This window comes from Dipodomys ordii, unplaced genomic scaffold, assembly GCF_000151885.1.
Source record: "Dipodomys ordii isolate 6190 unplaced genomic scaffold, Dord_2.0 Scaffold64, whole genome shotgun sequence".
In the NCBI taxonomy this organism is placed as follows: domain Eukaryota; kingdom Metazoa; phylum Chordata; class Mammalia; order Rodentia; family Heteromyidae; genus Dipodomys; species Dipodomys ordii.
Window position 1 is genome coordinate 8,561,005 of NW_012267280.1, and position 18,628 is coordinate 8,579,632.

The 18,628-nt window shown below is 40.6% G+C and overlaps 1 protein-coding gene across 1 annotated transcript in view; it reads right to left on the minus strand.

Moving 5' to 3' along the window:
• Window positions 1–18,628, minus strand: part of Myo16 (myosin XVI) — a 267,093-nt gene that overhangs the window by 225,693 nt on the left and 22,772 nt on the right. Inside the window, exon 3 of the mRNA XM_013022725.1 lies at window positions 12,724–12,867. Within this exon, the coding sequence (XP_012878179.1) occupies window positions 12,724–12,867 (144 nt within the window). The remainder of the gene's footprint in view (window positions 1–12,723; window positions 12,868–18,628) is intronic.

Below are 18,628 nucleotides of genomic sequence, written 5' to 3' on the forward strand. Positions count from 1 at the left end.
CGAGGGTTAATACTTCAGACTAAGCCTTTCAAGTATAAAACAAGCCTAAACGTTCATGAAAGAAGAATAATAGGTTCAGGAATTACATCTCACAAGTCTTAAATACTATTTTTAAATAAATGAATGCAATACTTATAAAAATATGAATGAACAGCCCTTTTTAATCTTCTTTTTTGCTTTTCTTTCCTTAAACAAGGTCTGGCTATATAGTCCAGGCAGGCTTAAAGCCCACAATCTTCCTGCTCAGCCTCCAAGGTACTGGTTTTACAGGCTTGTAACACCATTTTTGACTCCAAGTTTTATGTGCTGGCTGTCATTACTAGCCCATTTCTCTCTGCCAGAATAAGTTTTAAATGAAGAACAACTTCACAGTTCAAACCGACACCCAGTTTTGAGGTGCTTCATACTGAACCCAAGCTTTGAAATTGCTAGGCAAGTACTCTACTGTGGACCTACAACTACAGACTAGCAAAAAGCATTTTATCTGTGTAATATAGATGAGGGAAATCTTTTAATTTGCTCCTGGAAAATAAATCAATCATAGCAAGATTGGTTCGCATCAGGGGAATGAGAGTACTAAACGTTACACATGAAAAATTGACACCAAGCCCTTCCTGGGAGCTGCAGTTGAGGACTTGATCATTTCTACAGGAGCCCCTGAGCACATTTTGTCTTTAATTGTAGAAACTGCAAGGCCACTCCACTTCCAATTTGTCCTAATCTATATTTCTTAAGTCCTGGAGCTAGAACTTAACTATTTCACACACACACACACACACACACACACACACACACACACACACACACAGCTGTGAACAATATTTCCTGCATGTCAGATGGTATTTGTACCAATATATACTTTTTCTGGCTTTTGTCAAAATTTAATCCCCATGACTACAGCTGTTAATGGTTTCCTTTGTTAACAATCCTGTAAGTCATGCTGCCATGCTAATGAAATGAGTGGATGGAACATCAACCAAGGGACACCACTCTTCTATGATGAGTCTTTCTGGTGGCTTTTTCCCCTACTGCAAGTGGAATGAGTGGTTCAGAGTGCTTCCTCATGGCCACTGTGAGCCGGATTGCTTCCACTGCAGATGTTAGACAGAACCCCCAAGCCTGGTGCCTGTGACTGTGGCCTTATTTGGAAATAGGGTCCCTGCAGAGGCCCAGGTTGAATTTGGTTTGGCTGATGTAAGAAGAGAAGCAAAGCAATATAGGTGAGACAGACACGTGACGACAGAAAGAAAGATTGGGGTGATACTGTCACAAGACAAGACACGCCTGGGGTTACCAGGCATTGTAGAAGGCTTGAGCACATTCCCTCCTGAGCAGGGAGAGCTCGTGAACATGCTGACATCCCAGTAGAGGGCTTCTCAAATCTAGAACTGGGAGAAAATTAGGTGTTTGGTGTCTTAAGCCTCCATTTATGTACTTTATCATGGAAATCTTGGGTCGTAAACATAGTACTCATACTGCACCGGGTGGACTGAGTGCTTCGATCTCCTCTCAAGTTTGTGCATTGAGACACCACCAGTACTGACACTGCTGAGTTCATGGAGATGGAGCTTTAATGATCAGGTCAGTGCCTTTATACAAGAACCGCAAGCTGGTTAAGACGGATGGGCCTCCAGCCATGTTTAAAAATAAAAGGAACAATAGATGGTCATCAGAAGGGGAAGCCAAGGCACCACTAAAGGATGGTAAAGGATCGCTGTGAACAATTCTCTACTTACACAGTTTACACCCTCGATGAAATGGGACAATTATCTCAAGAGGCAGACTGTCTGAAATGCTTGTATCTTTTCAATGGATTGAATTCATAACTAGAATCCTTCCAAAGTTTTAGGCTCAGATAGATTCAAGGGTGAATTTTATAAATCATTTAAAGAGGAAAACAGATATCTTAGACAAGAGACTCCAGCAATTAATACCAACGACGTAACACGGTTGAGGTGCTTACGAGATCTGGCCTTAGTTCTGTAGTCTGCTGATTCATGAGTAGCCCAGGAATAACTCACCTGGGCAGTTCACCGTCCTTCATAGTGCTGAACTCCCCTTGCCCTGCACCTCCTGCTCTGCAGTGACTAGAATTCATACCTCTAAGTGCTCACCCTCTCACTTCAGCACATTGCAGCCACTTTGTTCTGTGCTTGTTCCCCCAAAGAACTGATACCACTTTTCAGTGTCTGGATCTGCAAATACATTTGCAAACTCACTCAGTCCTCCCTGACAGTCATTCCCATGGAAGAATTATATGGACATGTGCTGACCTTGAACCTAGTGCAACACAGTGTGCCTGACAGAGACCTTCTCCCACCTCACCCCTCCCCAGATGAATCCTTTGTATTGTGTGTGATGTCTTATCCGAGGCCGAGCCACAACGTGCCCACAGAAAGTGCTGAACAGTCAGGGGAAAGTAGGAGCAGGCAGACGCCGGCAGAGTGACATCTGATGTGCATGAAGGATGGGCCTGGGAGAAGACTCTTTCAGGACTGGCCACAATTTGAGTCTCCTACCAGAGGGGGCTGAGCGTCAAGCCATCTCCACCCTGGCCTGGAGATGTCGTATCTTCTAGTGACTTTAGTCTGGAATAGACTTTCCACAAAGTCTCGTTGCTTGTGAGAAGAAAGAAACTAAGAAGCACATATTTTTCCTTTGGCAGATGATATAAGGGGTAATACACACACTTGGGAAGTCTGCTTATTGAGGAACTAAGCTCTTATTATCATTAAAATGTACCGTGAGCTTTTAACAACCACAGATCTTCATGGTAGTAAAATTTAAAAGCTTTATTACAACCATGAAAATTTTATAAGAGTTAAGTAATATTTGAGAGCATTCGTGCGCCTCTCTCTAAAGTACCCGAGTTCAATGATTTCCTACACTGGGAGAACAGAAGCGTGTGTGTGTTCTACTGCTGTTGTGCTAAATCATACAACCATTATAGGAGAAAGCAAAGCTAACCCTAGATCGGCTCTAAGTGATGGGTGTGAGGCACTTTAATGGTCATGCTGGGCAGAAATCCACATGCCCAGTGGGGTGATGAGGGAGAATGGCCCAATAGCAGTGAGAACTGAGTGTGAGTCCCACCTCCCACATTGAGGACGAAAGGCTAACAGGAAGAGGTGGATGCCAAGCCTGGAAGGACCATCTGAAAGAACCGGAAATCACCGTATCTCAAGACGAAAATCAGAAGGGTGGCACTGATGTGTTTTGAACAACCCTTGAAAAGCAATCTAGCTTTTCCAAAGGAAAGCTAACATGAAAAGAAACAATGGCAGGTACAAAGCTACTTACTGTTAGCAGTAGGAAGCAGTGTCATAGGACAGTAAAACTGGGTCAAAAGACGTAATGAACATTTGCTAATACAATCAAGTAGAACAGTTCATTAATAACCTCCATATGATAAAATGGCCTATCAGTGAGAATCACATTGAAGAACTATTTTAAGGCCTGGAGACACATAGGAGTCCAAGCATGTATAAAAAGTCCAGCTTCCAAGCTGTCAGCAGTCATTTTGTCGGTTTCCACATTTCTGTTCATGTGCAAAGGAGGAAGGGGACAGAATGGGAAGAGTCAGAACACATCCAATGATGTCCCAGAATTGTCTCCATGTGACCATGCCACTTGCCTTGTGTACTGTCACTCTTGCATTTGTTAGGAATCTTCCCAAAAAAATTTTATCATGAAAATGTTACCTTCTCATAGGAATTATTTTTTTTCAAGAAATAAAGAACAAATAAAACTATGGTTGGGATAACACACAGTATTCTGGATTGCTCAACTCCCATTTCACATCTATGAAATTCAGTGATGAGCAGGAAACCTTTAGATGAATGAACCATTCTCTGGGGAGCTAGCTAGAATGTCATTTGAATCGATTAATGGCCATAATATAATTAAAGGTCAACCATCCAATTAAAAGATACAATTTCACAAAGATGCCTATGGAGTGAGTGTTTCTGAGACAAAGCAAAGTGAAGAGATCCTGGGTTTGGGAAGAATAAGGAGCCATATGGTCAGGGTTAGTGGACCAGGATTTCATGTCCCTCATGTCGCATTTCCTAATGAGCCAGTGGTTTTCTCTGCACAGCCGCTCTATGTGCGCCACACGTAAGTAGTTGGTAAATATTTATCGACTAAAGCCTCGCGCAAAACCAGCCTCTGCCCTCCACCACATTAATCATTCATTTAATTATTCTCCCAAAGCAGCTTATTTGCTCTGCTGGTGAAAAAGCATGTTTTGTTACTATAAAGATTTCATATTTGTTCTGAGAAAATACAGCTGCTTTTTTTTTTCCAGGCTTGCTTATCAGCAAACTGAACATGTGGGCAGTTGGTATTTTCTGTCCCTTAATGTCTCTCCTAATGGTCTGGAGATGCTATTTATCTCTGGGAGGTCTTCAGATGTAATATGAGGACAGCCATAACAGCCCTATGTGGCGGAGCTGAGTAAGAGGGGCCTCTGAGGGAGGCCTTGCAGGAAGGAGGGACAGGATGATGGACCGATACTTAGACCTGGAGGCTTCAAAACAACAGAAAGTGCTTCCTCCCATCTGGAGGCTGCAAGCTAAGATCAAGGCAAGGCATCTGTGGTGTGTGGCCAAGCTCCACGGCTCAGGCCTGGTGCCTTCTTGCTGTGTCCTGGGAAAGAGGACAGCTAGCTTCGTGTGGTCCCTCTCTAAGGACAAGGCCCTCCTCTTCCTCTCCCCATGTCACCTTGGGGTGGGATTTCCAAGAACACAATTCAAACTTTGAGACCACCATCATGAGGGCACGCTAAAAAACTTCTCTAGGTGGATTAGACTGTAGTGTCAGCTGACTTGGCATACTGATACTGCAGGAAACAGTACCCAACTGTACCCAGCTACAGCTCTGGACCTGACTACTTCTTCTGTGCTTGCAGGGAGAACATTTCGAGGATTACTTAGAGGCCGGGACAGTCATCTCATGCACTGGTGTTTCAGAGTACAGTTAATGGCTAAGGCTTTTATGAATCAGTCACCAAAAACTGGAGGAGTCTTAGTTGAGTGCCTCTATTGTAGACAAAGCCAGGTTTGTGGTTTATGGCTGTGGAGCCATAAAACACAGAGAGAACTTCTTTTATTCATTTCAATTTATTCTATGTAACTCATGGGGAAAGAAAGCTGGTCATTAAATTCGATTGGAAACACAATCTCTTAAATTATGCAGTATTTGTTGTAGGTAAGTGTAAAAAACTGGAAATAGCTTAAGATGCCCAAAAGATTACTTGAAGTATTACAGATTCTAAATATAGAATGTCATGCAGCCATTCAATTCATGTTTGGATAAAATATTGTAAAACATGGAAAAATATTCACAAATTTATGTGAAGTTGTTTTTAAAATCACGTGTGTGTGTGTGTGTGTGTGTGTGTGTGTGTAATGTGAATCTAAGATGTAGGTAGGAGCTTTATTTACACAGTCACAGAAAAAGTAAACTATGAGGGAACATATTAAAACACTAACATTGATTCTTGTCTGATTAATGGGATTAGATATGATGTTTTTCCTAAGATGTATTTCCCAATGCTTTCAAAATTAGTACAAATATCTTCTGAATGAGAAAAAAGCACATTACAAAAGGATTTTTCAGAAATTAAATATATATGGTATAGTCAATGATATAAATTTTAAAAATTATCTTTAAAAAGGCACAGACAAAACACAATTGTCACAAAAATACAAATACAAATACAGAATAAAGAATACAATTTACAAAGTTTGGATCCTAAATTAATGAGCAACATAAACTAAATGTGAGCTTTTTTTAGGTGTTGGAAATAATGTTTCAGGATTTGATTTTGCAAACCTCCCTCCTTCCTTCCCTTCCTTTTTTATTTTCTTTCTTTTTCTTCTCTTTATCTCTCCTTTCTTTCATTCCCTTCCTTCCTTCTTTCCTTCCTTTCTTCCTTCCTTCCCTCTTTCTCTCCCCCTTCCCCTCTTCGCTCTCCTCCCTCCCTCCCTCCCCCCTTCCCCCCCAATACTGGGAATGAAACTGAGTATCTTGAGCATGCTGGGCAAACACTCTACCACTTGAGCCATATTCTTGGTCCTTTTAGTTTTGATTTTCAGATAGCATCTACACTAATTTTGATAGGGGTAGCTTTGGATCTTGATCTTTCTACTTCCTCCTATGTAGCTGGGATTACAGACAGGAATATGCCACAATTCCTGGATTGAATTTTGAGATAGGGTCTAGACAAATACTGTTTGTGCTGGCCTCAAACCACAATCCTCTGATTTCTACCTATCAAGTATGCAGGATTACAGGTGTGGGTCACAAGTATCTGGCCTTTTCCTTGATTTTACAGTGTGGTTAACCGGGCACATTGGTTTATATGTTTGACAGAGTTACAATCCATGTTTACTCTGTGTCATTCATGTGGATGAACCCCCAGTCTCCCAGGTCTTGCTCCATATTTGTTGTCATTAAAACTGTGTACTTTTAAACACGCTGTATGATAATATTTAAGTTTAGGAAGTGAATCATGAAAGATATTCCTGTAAAGAAGCAGCTCCCAAAGACGGAGACTGCTTTTCTTCCTGTGTTCTCTTTTTCCCCCATTTTTCTAATTTTCTAAAGCCAGGCTCTCCCCACATAGCACAAGCCGGCCTTGAGCTCCTCCTTGGCTGCTCTCCTGGTCTCTGCCAGCCAGGTGCTGGTGGCAGGAGTGCATGTCCTGCCATGAATACGGAGGCATAGTCTTCCCAGGAAATAAGGTGAGAATTGAGGCTATCTGTCCCCTTTATCAGTACTGATCTGCCATCCATCTATCAGGACTCTTGCCCAACCTTCCATGAGACACTTCATGTTTCTGATTTAAATGAAAAGTAGTACTGACCCCACTTTCCTCCACAAGGCCATCTGTTCTTTCAGAATGTAAATGAAGTATCAATCTCAAACAAGCATTAAAAGAATAAACTCTTTTGAGGCCCATGAGTAGCAGGTGGATGAAATATCTCAGTATTTCTGCTTGTTATCTATAACATTTGCCATAGGAATCTTAATAATCCTATGTTAAAAACAAAAAACACAAAGACTTGATGAAACGTAGCACAGTCTTCTTAACTAACCATAGCTTGAGTTATCTGTGAGGCACAGGTATGTGTGAGGCCTTCCATATGGGAAATCTTGGTACAGGGAAATGTAGTGGAATGTGATAGAGGAATAACAGAATTGCATCCTCTCCAGTCATAATGAGAAATTCATTTTGACTCTCCTGAAGCACAAAAACATCTTTAAGTATCTGTGGGAAAATCCTGATGTGTGTTTTAGTATAAGAGACTTTAAATCAGCTTTCAATCTGAGGATAGTTTCAGGTATCTCTGAAGAATTGTGAGGATGCTCGATGTCCTCCCCATGTGTGGCACACGAAGACCCTCTCCCTGACAGCAGAGGCATGCATCCAGAACAACTCATGACTGCTGTTGATGCTCACCGGGTCTCAGCCCTGACTGCAGACGTTTTGAGGTATGCAGGTGATATGTTCATGTTTGTTCTCATGGCTACTGGGCTCCTGCACTTGGCACAAGAGCATTCTTGGGACATTGTGCCAGGACAACCAAGGTCATCATGACCAATGACTGGTGCCATCTACCCGGACTTCCTGTCAGTGGTGTTGTGGATCAGGTCTCTCAGCTGAGACACCTTGTGCCTTTTTCCCTCCCTCACGAAGCATCCAACATCTAATTCCATCGTGAGCATGATGCAAAATTAGCAGTAAAGAGACATCCTCCTGTTCTTTCAGAGAAGAACAGTGACAGCAATGATGTGGGGTGTGGGGTTCTTCTGCAGGATCAGTCATGTGTTCTTACCCATTTGTTGGTGTAAATGTGAGATTGTAGACATGTCTTCTGTATCTTGAAAGTAATCCAGCACTCTACTGCTTCTCACATCGCTCCAGCTTGGACCATCAGGTGGGAGCACTGTAGTTGGCTTTGTACCTGTTGACAAACTCTATCTCTCACTCTCTTTTTCTCTCACACTGGTACAAGGGTTTCTACGGGCGGCTGTTAGGATAATCCTTGCTTGGACTGTGATCTGCCTATTTTAGGTCTACCATCATTCCTGGGATGAAGTTCATACCACTGAGCTCTGTTGTCCTCTGTGGAGTGAGGTGTGTTCTAGCCTAGAACCACATTCCTCACAATCTCATACTCCTGCCTAGCCTGCATGAAGAGTGTTCAACACTGTTACGGGCTATAAGTAGATCTCATGAACATTTCTTCTCAGGGCAACCTCAAAATGTGATCTCCCAATCTCAGTCTCCCTCCTAAGTAGCTATTGCAGGTGTGAGCCACCCATCTCTCAATTTCCCCCTTCTTTTAGACCCTCCCCACCAGTCAACCTGCTCATCCTCTTCTCCATCACCAAAACCCTACTAACATTGGTTTTTGCTTTGTATTGTTTTTACTGTATGGATAACTTCTCTTATGGAAGCCATTTCAATCTGAATTCCTCCTCTTGGCTAGCAATGTGCACTTAAGACTCAACCAGGTCTTCTCATGGTTTGTTAGCTCCCTCCTTTGTTTACTACTCTATCTTACCCATTATGTGTATGACTAATAATGTCTGTGTCTACTTGCTTACGGAGAATACCTTTCTTGCTTCTAATGTGTGACAATCATGAAAACAGCTGTATAAATATATTTGACTGAGTGTGGTTTCCTTTGTAGAGCTGGGAATTGAACTCAGTGCGTATGTCAGTTTCAGTTCCTTTGAGTAAATTGCTGATTGAATTCTGATTACTGGTTCACTTGGACAGAGGATACTTGGTTTTGTACAAAAATGCCAATATATCAATTTCCATAAATGATGCAGAGTAGCCATTTCTCACAGTAGAATTTGTTAAATGATTCCAGGATATAACAGATACCAGCCACTTCCTCCCAAAAGATTTCCATTAGAAAATGTTTAAGAAGATAATCACTAACACAAGTATCATCTGCCCCCAAACAAGAATCAATGTAGATGATCTACGTAATTTAAATTTTTCCTTTAAAGTAAATGTTTTGAACTCAGACCTCTTACACCCCCTCCTTTGTCTCCAAAGGCAAACAAAAGTTACAAACTAGACTTCTAGATATTCAGACCAAAGGTAAGACATTCATCTGTGCAGAAACAGCGAGACAAAGGGTAAACCAATTCAACAGTGAAACACACACTAGACGGCTGTGTCGGAAAGTTGGGAGGGAAGTAAGGACGGGAAACACTGTGAGAGAATGCGGGAGGGGGTGACACTATTCAAAAGGAAATGTATTCCTTACCTGACTTATGTAACTGTAACCCCTCTGTACATCACCTTCACAAGAACATTTACTTTTTTTTTTTTTTGCCAGTTGTGGGGCCTGAACTCTGGGCCTGGGCGCTGTCCCTCAGCTCTTTAGCTCAAGGCTAACACTCTACCACTTGAACTACCACACCACTTCCGGCTTTTTCTGCTTATGCGGTGCTGAGGAATTGAACCCAGGGACTCATGCATGCAAGGCAAGTGCTCTACCACTGAGCCACCTTCCCAGCCCACATTTACATTTTTTAAAAAGGAAAAGAAATTCACCTGTGTCTTTCTCTTTCTCTCATCCTTAAATCCAATACCAAGCCTAATTTATTAGTTGTTCCCTGTCTCTGACCAGGAAAATCGAAGTCCCCCAAACCTGAGACACTTGCTTCCTCTGTGCATTGCTGACCCCATTCAGTAAGAACAGAAGGAAATCACAAGTCTACTGGGTTCTCTCTAACCCACCAACAGGATTTGGGAACAAGAATCCTAGATATGGCATTTAATTCTGTAAATAAAATGAACTCTCTTTTGTGGTCGCTGGCAGGGAGATATTTTTGTAGCAACTTGAGGTTTTATGATAACCTACCTCATCAACAGTTATTTGAAAGTCAGTTGTTTCTGTGATACATATTCTGGCTTCTTGTAGAGTTTTGTGAATAAAGTTACCCAGACCAGCTCAGTCCAATTAGCGAATTCCGCCAGGCAGCAAGTTTACTACTTACATGACTGATTTATGCTAGTACTCTAGAATGGAAGATGTCTTCCTACTTGCTGTGTAGTATCTAGAACACTGTAATCATTCAATAAATATGTACTACATGAAAGGAATGAATTGTGAATTCTTGTCATCTGGTAAATAAATTATAGAGTAAAAGTGACTGGTGGATAGATAACATGGTGCATTAGGTTGAATTATTCTACAGTGTAAGAAACAGAGCATTTTCATGACTTTCCATGAAAATGGTTTCAATACATTGAAAAGTATAGATTTAACTCTATGACCACACAGGAAATACCATTTCTATCTCTCAGCTTTTTCTCTTAACAAAAACCAGTAAGAGACCATGGGACAATTTTTGTGCTGAAAGGAGTATTTGTAAACAAATAGGCTGAATAGGTGAAAACCTGTACAATACATGAAATGAGGATTCTGGACTGAATCCAGTGAAGACCATGTAAAGAAGATATTTTTCCTGGTTCTATCATAAATCATATGTTACATGCATGAATGGGACTGCCATAATTAAATGCCTGAGTACAGTTAGCATATACTAATGATAAACAAACTAAGACATTCTAGAATAAGGAAGGGGTTCTTGGCTATAAGTAGAACTAAGGATGGAGAAAGATGTGTGAATTCAGCCAGGTGAGGTTTTGGCTGATAAAGAGCATCGAGGAAGGGGAAGGACTATTAAAAATGTTCAAGCCCAGCTGCATGTATAAGGGCTCTTCAAACCAGACCTGGCCACTCTTCAGGCAGAAATAAATGAAGAGACTCTTGGCAAAAGGAGTAATGTGATTAACAACAGTTCAATAGGGAAAACAATTCAAAATAGGCTTTGAAAAACTTTCAATTTCCAACCAATATTTAGAAAAAAAATAACAAGAACATAGGAAAACTACAAAGTCACAAACTGAAGTTTTCATCGGAGCATCTTATCACTGAAGCAATTATTTCACCTTGGGTATCTCGTGATTGTACTACCCAAAAAAACGTGTGGAACTCACTGCAGACATAGTGAGGCCTGGTGCTCTTTGAGGTCCCAGCTTTCCAGAGACTGCTAGGTCAACCCCTGTTCAGCATTACTCCCAGGTAACCCAGCATATTCTGGGATGCATTTTCAATTATACTTTGTGCCAAGCTAATCCATAGCATTTGTGCTGGCAATTTGGCTCTTCTTAGGTTCTATTTTAACAAACAGCGTTTGTTCTTATAAATGAGACAAGTAGCTTCTCACGTTTTCTCACGTAAAATACTAGTCTTCCAACAGTTTCTAATTTAAAAACATAATCCTTTCTTTTGTCATGTATTATTAATTTAATAGAGCCTCCATATTCTAGACTTGAAAGAAAAATGTTTCCAGTGACATTTATCCCTACTTTTACAAAGAATACATATTCATGAGGGACAATTTAGAGAAAAATAGAAAAAAACTTAAACCTCTTACAAGATTAAAGAAATCTCAATCCCCAAAATATTTTCACTCATAACTTTTAAAGTGAAGACAGAAGGAGTAATATAGTACATTTAATTGCTTCTCCTACAAAGTATGTTCCATGTATTAAAAGCCAATATGAATGAATATGGCCTTGTGTAGAATTTAGGTCCTGGCAGGCATAATCAAGTATGAGGTCATACGTGCAATGTATGACATCACCCTAACAAAAAGAAAAACAGGAGTTTGGGCATGGAGACGTACAAGAAGGCAACATGGTAACAGAGGTAGAAATAGAGGGATGCATCTATAAGCCAGGACATGAGAAACAGCCAAGGAAGGCAGAATTTTCTCATGGAGCCTGAAGGCCATGATACCACTCTGATTTCATGTATCATTCTGCAGGACTGGGAGAAAATACATTTTTTGCTGTTCAGCCTCAAGACAGGAGGTGGGTTGTATACTGGCACTGGACATACATCATGTGGCTGAGTAGAAGGAGAATGGACTCCAGACAGGAAACTTTAGTTCAGATTAAGGGCTTGCTATTTAAGGGTAAGGTACTTAATATACATAAACATCCATTTCCCTGTGTGTAAGATGTTGAGAGCTTATATAACCAATGTATAAAAAATCAGGAAATCGTTAATAACATTAATAAAGAGAACAAACAAAATAATTCTTGTTCTTATATTCTTGAGCATTTGCAAAACCTCCTTCATGATTTCTTAAATTATATTTAGAAAAAGTACTGTCTCAATTCCAACACTAAGTGTTTAAAGCCTCGGGGCCATGGTCTAACCGAAAACAACAACAAATTTCAGTGATATTTATGAGCTTTTCATTTTCAAATGAACAAATATCATTTATTCTTCTTTACAAGATATAACTAAGGAAATAAGATTCAATGAAAGCCACATCTGACATTCGCACACCAATTAAGCAAAATTTGAGGCAGTGGAGTAAACAATAAAATTATCCAGCTATTTCATTTAATACTGACTTATCTCAAGATATAATTCCCAAGAAAAGGCAAAAAAGAATAAAGCTTGAGACAGCATCCATTCCATTTATTTCAGAATTTTTGAGACCTAAAACTTTAGTAATGGCGTGGTGTTCTAAGTATATAAATGATGACCTAGACATATGATTTCCTCAAATGCAACATTATATAGTGCGGAATGTTATGAGTTAAATATACTGCCTCTTATAGTATAATCAAGTCATCAAATGGTAGATAAACTGCCTGGATTTACTCACCAATAGAAGCAGCAGCACAATGTCTGGGTTATCACATGCACAGGCAATGTGCATCGGCGTCCAAAAGTCTTCATCCTGGTGGTTGACATTGACCCCCTTCTCAATCAGGATCTCTGCGATGAAGGCATTGTCATAACGAGCACACTGAAAGAAGGGAGAAGAAGCATGAAATGTAACTGTCTGTGATGTGATCTATCCACGGTTTTCATAGACAGAAACTCCAGTGCTCAGCTGTAGAAGAAAAGAGGCGAAGCCAAACTGGGAAAGAACTTACTCACTCCTCAGCCAAGCTAAAGAAATGGAGCTGAGGTCATTCTGACTGGAGAAGTTTGGACAATGAACAGTAATAAGAAAAATAATAGGAAGGAAGAAATTTAAAGTTATCATGTCACTGACCAAGTTCTTTCCAGTTAAAGCTAAGATTATTAGAAAAAATATTGAAGCATTAGAAAAACTAGAAACATAATAATTTTTTTAAATTGTTCTAGTCCTGGGCTTAAACTCAGGGCCTGGGTGCTGTCTCTTAAGTTTTTTTTTTGTTGTTGCTCAAGGCTAGCTAGTGCTCTACCACTTGATCACAACTCCACTTCCCAATTTTCTTTTTCTTGGTAGTTAATTAGAGATAAGGGTATCAAAGACATTCCTGCCTGGGTTGGCTCCCAATAGCGATCCTCAGCTCTCAGACTCCTGAGTAGCTAGGATTACAGGTCTGAGTCACCAGTGCCTGCCTTGTAATAACTCTTTTTCTGAAACGCAGATTTTGGAACTGTGATTTATTTTTCTAGTTTGTGTTGACAGTTAGTGGAAAAAACACAAGAGTTTTAGAATTTTATTGTATCCAAGATGGACAAGACCTGCAAATATTTTGAACTTTGTCTTTTAACCATTCTTACAGTAGCTTTCATACATGTAATCTTACATGTGTTGTGTACGATGGTCGAGTCATCCTGAAGTCCATTATGATGTTGCAAGTTAACTGATGAAACTAAAATGTCTCTAATGTGCTCATGATTTCACATTTTATGGATATTCTATAACCTGCTAAGTCAAATTATCCAGGAACTTATTATTCCCAAACTAAAATAATTTTTTTTTGCCAGTCCTGGGGCTTGAACTCAGGGCCCGGGCACTGTCCCTAAGCTTCTTGGGCTCAAGAGCCACAGAGCCACTTCCAACTCTTTCTGTTTATGTGGTACGGAGGAATCAAACCCAGGGCTTCAGGCATGGTAGGCAAGCACTCTACCATTAAGCCACATTCCAGCCCCCAGATAAATATTTTATGTCTAAATTTGGTTTACTGTCTCCTGTATCCTTCAAAGAATTCTTTGTTTTGTTAAATGTTCTCTGATTACCATTTACTAATCAGACCAATTAGATTTCAACCCAAGCACACAAATAATTATGAAAATAAATGTCAACATTCTAAATGACACAATTTTTATAAAAAGGATTGCTAGATTGGATAAGGAAATAAAACCTAAGAATTTTCCTCATGAAATTATGTATGCTTGGCCCGAAGTTAAGGAGGAGGCAGGCATGTGAAATGTTCATTTGTGTCACTGCTCTTTATAATTTTGTTGGACATCCTAACCAATGCAATAATGAATGAAACAAACATAGAAGTTATCTACTTTGAGAAGAAAGAACTACAACTGCCTCATTCATCTACAACACAATCATCTACACAGAAAATGCAATAAAATATATAAAAAGTGATTGAAACTAACCATGAAATAGAGCAAAGTTTTAAAAAGAGAGCCAATGGGCCAAAATCAAAGGTGTTCTACACCCTACTAGCAAATGTTTGGAAAATATTTTTAAATATGGAGTAGCATCTAATTGTTTAAATATCTAGGGGTATTTAAAAATATCTGAGAAGAATACCTAAAGCCTGAACAGTAATAATAGAAAAACATCGGTGTGATAACTTTTAAATTAAAAAATGATAACATAGATTGCATTCTCCAGAAAGAGGCAAAATATTGTCACCAATTCATTCCAAGATAATCTGCAAGTCAAATGCAACAAAAGTTGTCTCAGGTGTTTCTGCAGAAATTGAAAAGCTGAATCTAAAATTCATAAGCAAATGCATAGGATAGCCTGAAAAAATGTTTTCATGAAAAGTAAAGTTGTTAGAATAAAATTGCCTAGATTCTAGACTGTCAAGTAATGGTATCAATACAATGTGTTCTTGATATGAAGTCAAATGAACCAAGAAAACTTAGTTGAGGATGGAATGGAACCAGGTCGATGGACAACTTTGGAAAATGATGTGAAACAATTCAGTGCGGAAAGGAGTTTGTTTAGCAAACTATGGGAAAGAAGGTAAGGACCAAATGATGAAGTTTCGGCAAATTGTATGTACACTGTGCTACCTGGATCCAGTTGACTTTCTGAGGTTTATACACATGCAATTTCTTTCCCACTCTGTTCATCTCTTGGATATCTCTCACTGCACACTCAGTAGCAATGCAACCTCCCTGCCCAGTGTCTGTCAAGGCGTCCCCAACCTGCACCCCACTATTCCACATCTACAACCCAGACACCTCAGGTGCAGGTATAGTGTCTGTCACCAACAAAGCATTCTGAGATCAGCCCTTTGCCAGTGAGGTAACTTGGAGATTCACCTTGCAGAGGATCATGAATAATAATTTGACAGTGATAAATACCTTCTAATCACACTTGTCTGAAAAGATTAGGATGGGTGAACATCCCAGTGATGATCATCTTACAATGGTATTGTTATACAGGAACGCTAATGCTCGCTGAGAAGCAGTTTCTTTGATACATCAAATCTCCCTCCTAATCCAGGCTGATTTTCACGCTTTTGCCAATTTCTAGTTCTGTTTTATGACAGCAGGGGGAGGATGAGCCCACGCGCTCAAGGACACACCAGGCATCTCTGTCTGCAGCAGGAGCGGTGGCCTCAGCTCCATCTCTTCCTTGACCTCTCCACATGCCGAGCATGCTCTACCTCACAATCCTCAGAACACAGTGGGAAGCAGAGTGCCTCTTACCCCAGACTGAGTAAGGACTTCAAGGCAGCGACAACAGAATGATAAACCAACTTCATACCCTGCTAGCACAAGCTCTGTGACTGAGCCACACACACACCCAAGAACCAAGCCTGGAATGCCTCTTACCCCAGCACCATGCAGGGCTGTTTCCCCAGGAGCTGGTCCTCAGCTCCAAGCTCTTCAATCTTCTTGCTGCCCAGTTTACCTTAGATGCTCGGTTTGCTCTTTTCCTCCTCTGAACCCCTGGAACACAGAATAAACTCTGCTCATCTGGAAATGTCCAGAGAGGCTAATAATCCTGGGGAACACCGTGTCTCCTGGAAATGCCTGAATGCCTCTGGATGTGTTGAGTCTTCTAGAATCACTGAGAGTTCTTTCGTCTTCCTGGTTTTGTTTCTAAGGTTCCCCTGTCGTTCTGTAGCCCTCTGCTCTAGCCCAGGCTTCCCTTCTGCATTACAGAAGACTTGGGGACCCCAGAGACAGCCTTCCCTCCAATCTGAGCTCCATCCATCAAGAGAGCCAGCAACACAGGGCAAACGTACCCTCCAAGAGAGCCTCAAAACCTGGGCCCTCTGGATGTGACTCTTCCTTCATCTGCCCCTCTGCTCACCACAGGCGAGGCTGGCTCTATTCTGTGTTATTCCACCCCTGTTGCTCTATGACTAGAGTATCCCATTGTGCAGATACAGACAACGTGGGATGAAGAGCCCATTCCTGCCACGGGTGTTGATGCCGGAGAACCTTTAGAGGGAGGTGGTCTGACAAGTGGCAGCATGATCTCAAGGAGATTCAGGTAGTGTGTAGGACCCCAGCTAGCTCCTGCAAGAGTGAACTGTTACAGAGGAGTCAGTCCTTCCTCCTTTCTGGCTTCCAGTCCTAATTGGTGGTGTGATCTCTCCTCTGTTGAATACTGCCAGGACATCAGCAGAGGTTAGCTGGATGAGGGATGTGGGGGAGCATTTTTGGATTTCTAACTTCCCAAACTGCAAGGTTTGTACAAATCTAGCCTCCAGTACTTTGTGATAGCATCTGAGGAACAACTGACAAAATAGCATTTTAAATCTCAGGGTGGAGGGTATGTATAGTTAAGAATTTGAAAACCAACTATGGGAACCAAAAATACTAGAAGAAAGGATTCTGAAGGCTTTCACCATTAAGAAATGACAGAAAGAATAATAGAAACAAGTGCAATTAGGCAAAGCACATGTGATATGTATAGATAGGAAATCAGAGCAAAAACCCTTTGTACAACTGACACACATTAAAAATGATGACTGTTGTAGAAGACAGGTGTGTTTACACTCATTTAAACTGTCCATACTGTATACTGTACCACCATGTGATCCCCCCATTAATATGTATGAGTTTTATATTCTCATGTATCAATTTTTAAAAAGTAAGTTTAATGTAACTGACAAAAAACAACTTCGCTGAAGAATAATTTACATGGATATAGATCTACCAAAAAATATGGAACTCAGTAGCTAGTCTTAAGGAATCAGGAAGCATTCATTCAATGGTTGGACAGGACCAGCATTAAGCACATTTCCATCCCCACAGGGGATCTACCACATGCCCAGGGCTGTGCAAAGCCAGGGCACCGTGTCATGAAGCAGGAGTCACTGCCCAGTCCGGAGCTTTCATGCCCGGTGGAAGGCAAGTCACAGGGCTGAGCAGCTCCAGGAACCACTGGATGTGCCAGCAAGACACCCAAAGGACAGACACGGTGAAGGGGCTGAGGAGCAGGAGTGATGCGGATGGAATTATAAGTCGTTTCTTTTCATCATTATTTGCTTAGTTCTTATTTGTTCAGGGTACTGTTTTGGAATCAGGACTTTGTGGCATGTATGTATCAGTTTCAGTTCCTTCCAAGAATTTACCCTTGTTGATTTTTCCTTTTCCTGAGAGAAGCAAAGAAGAGTACGGTATTTTCACAATAAAAAATGTAAAACAAAAAAAGAATGAAAAAAAAAGATCAAAAGCTAAGTACATATGATCATATAAGATGATGGTAAGTGAAACGAACCCCAAGATAGGGACACAAGAGGTTTTATCTTTGTTGCTGTTGTTTTAATGTACTTATAATGTACTATTTTTTTTGTTTCTTTTGTATATTCTTCCCCCATGGTATAACCTCTGTTTTCACTGTATTTGATTCCAGTGCCCTGCATCTTGCATATACATTTTTCTAACTTGGGGAGGGGAAGGGAAACAACAAATTACTGAAATAAGGATATAGGTTGACCGATTGTAACAATGAGATGTACAAGATACTATGTTGAAAACAAACTTTACAAGTTTGTGAGGGGGTGGTGGAGTTGGGGTGGTGGGAAGGGCAGGGATGGTAGGGGAAAAACAAAGGAGGGGTAACAATGCTCCATAGGAAATGTGCTTATTACCTTACTGATGTAACTATTACCACTCTGTACAGTATTTTTATAATAAAAATATATTAAAAACAAAACAAAGCAAAAACAACAAAAGAATACAATGTAGTTGTGGTGATACTAAGTCATGGAACCAGCTCTGCTTAATCAGCCTCCTGCGGTGCCCGGACCTCACAGACAGTTCAGGTTAGTCCAAGGAGCATCCCTCACAGAAACACCAGTTTTTGTGAGAACTGTTACTACAGCTCTCAAAATGTAAATTGCAGGTAAAAGCAATCACCTTTTCTATTGAATATAACATACACACATTATTTACAATACTCCAGCAATATGTACAAGAAAACTAGAAATTAAAAGCTCATTGGTCTTTCTCAGTCTGAATAATTAAAAAATAAAATCTTTCCAGGTGCCTGTAGTTGTAATCCTAGCTACTCAGAAGGCTGACTATCGAGGTTCAAAGCCAGCCTGGGCAGGAAAGTCCAAGAGATTCTTTTTTTTGGG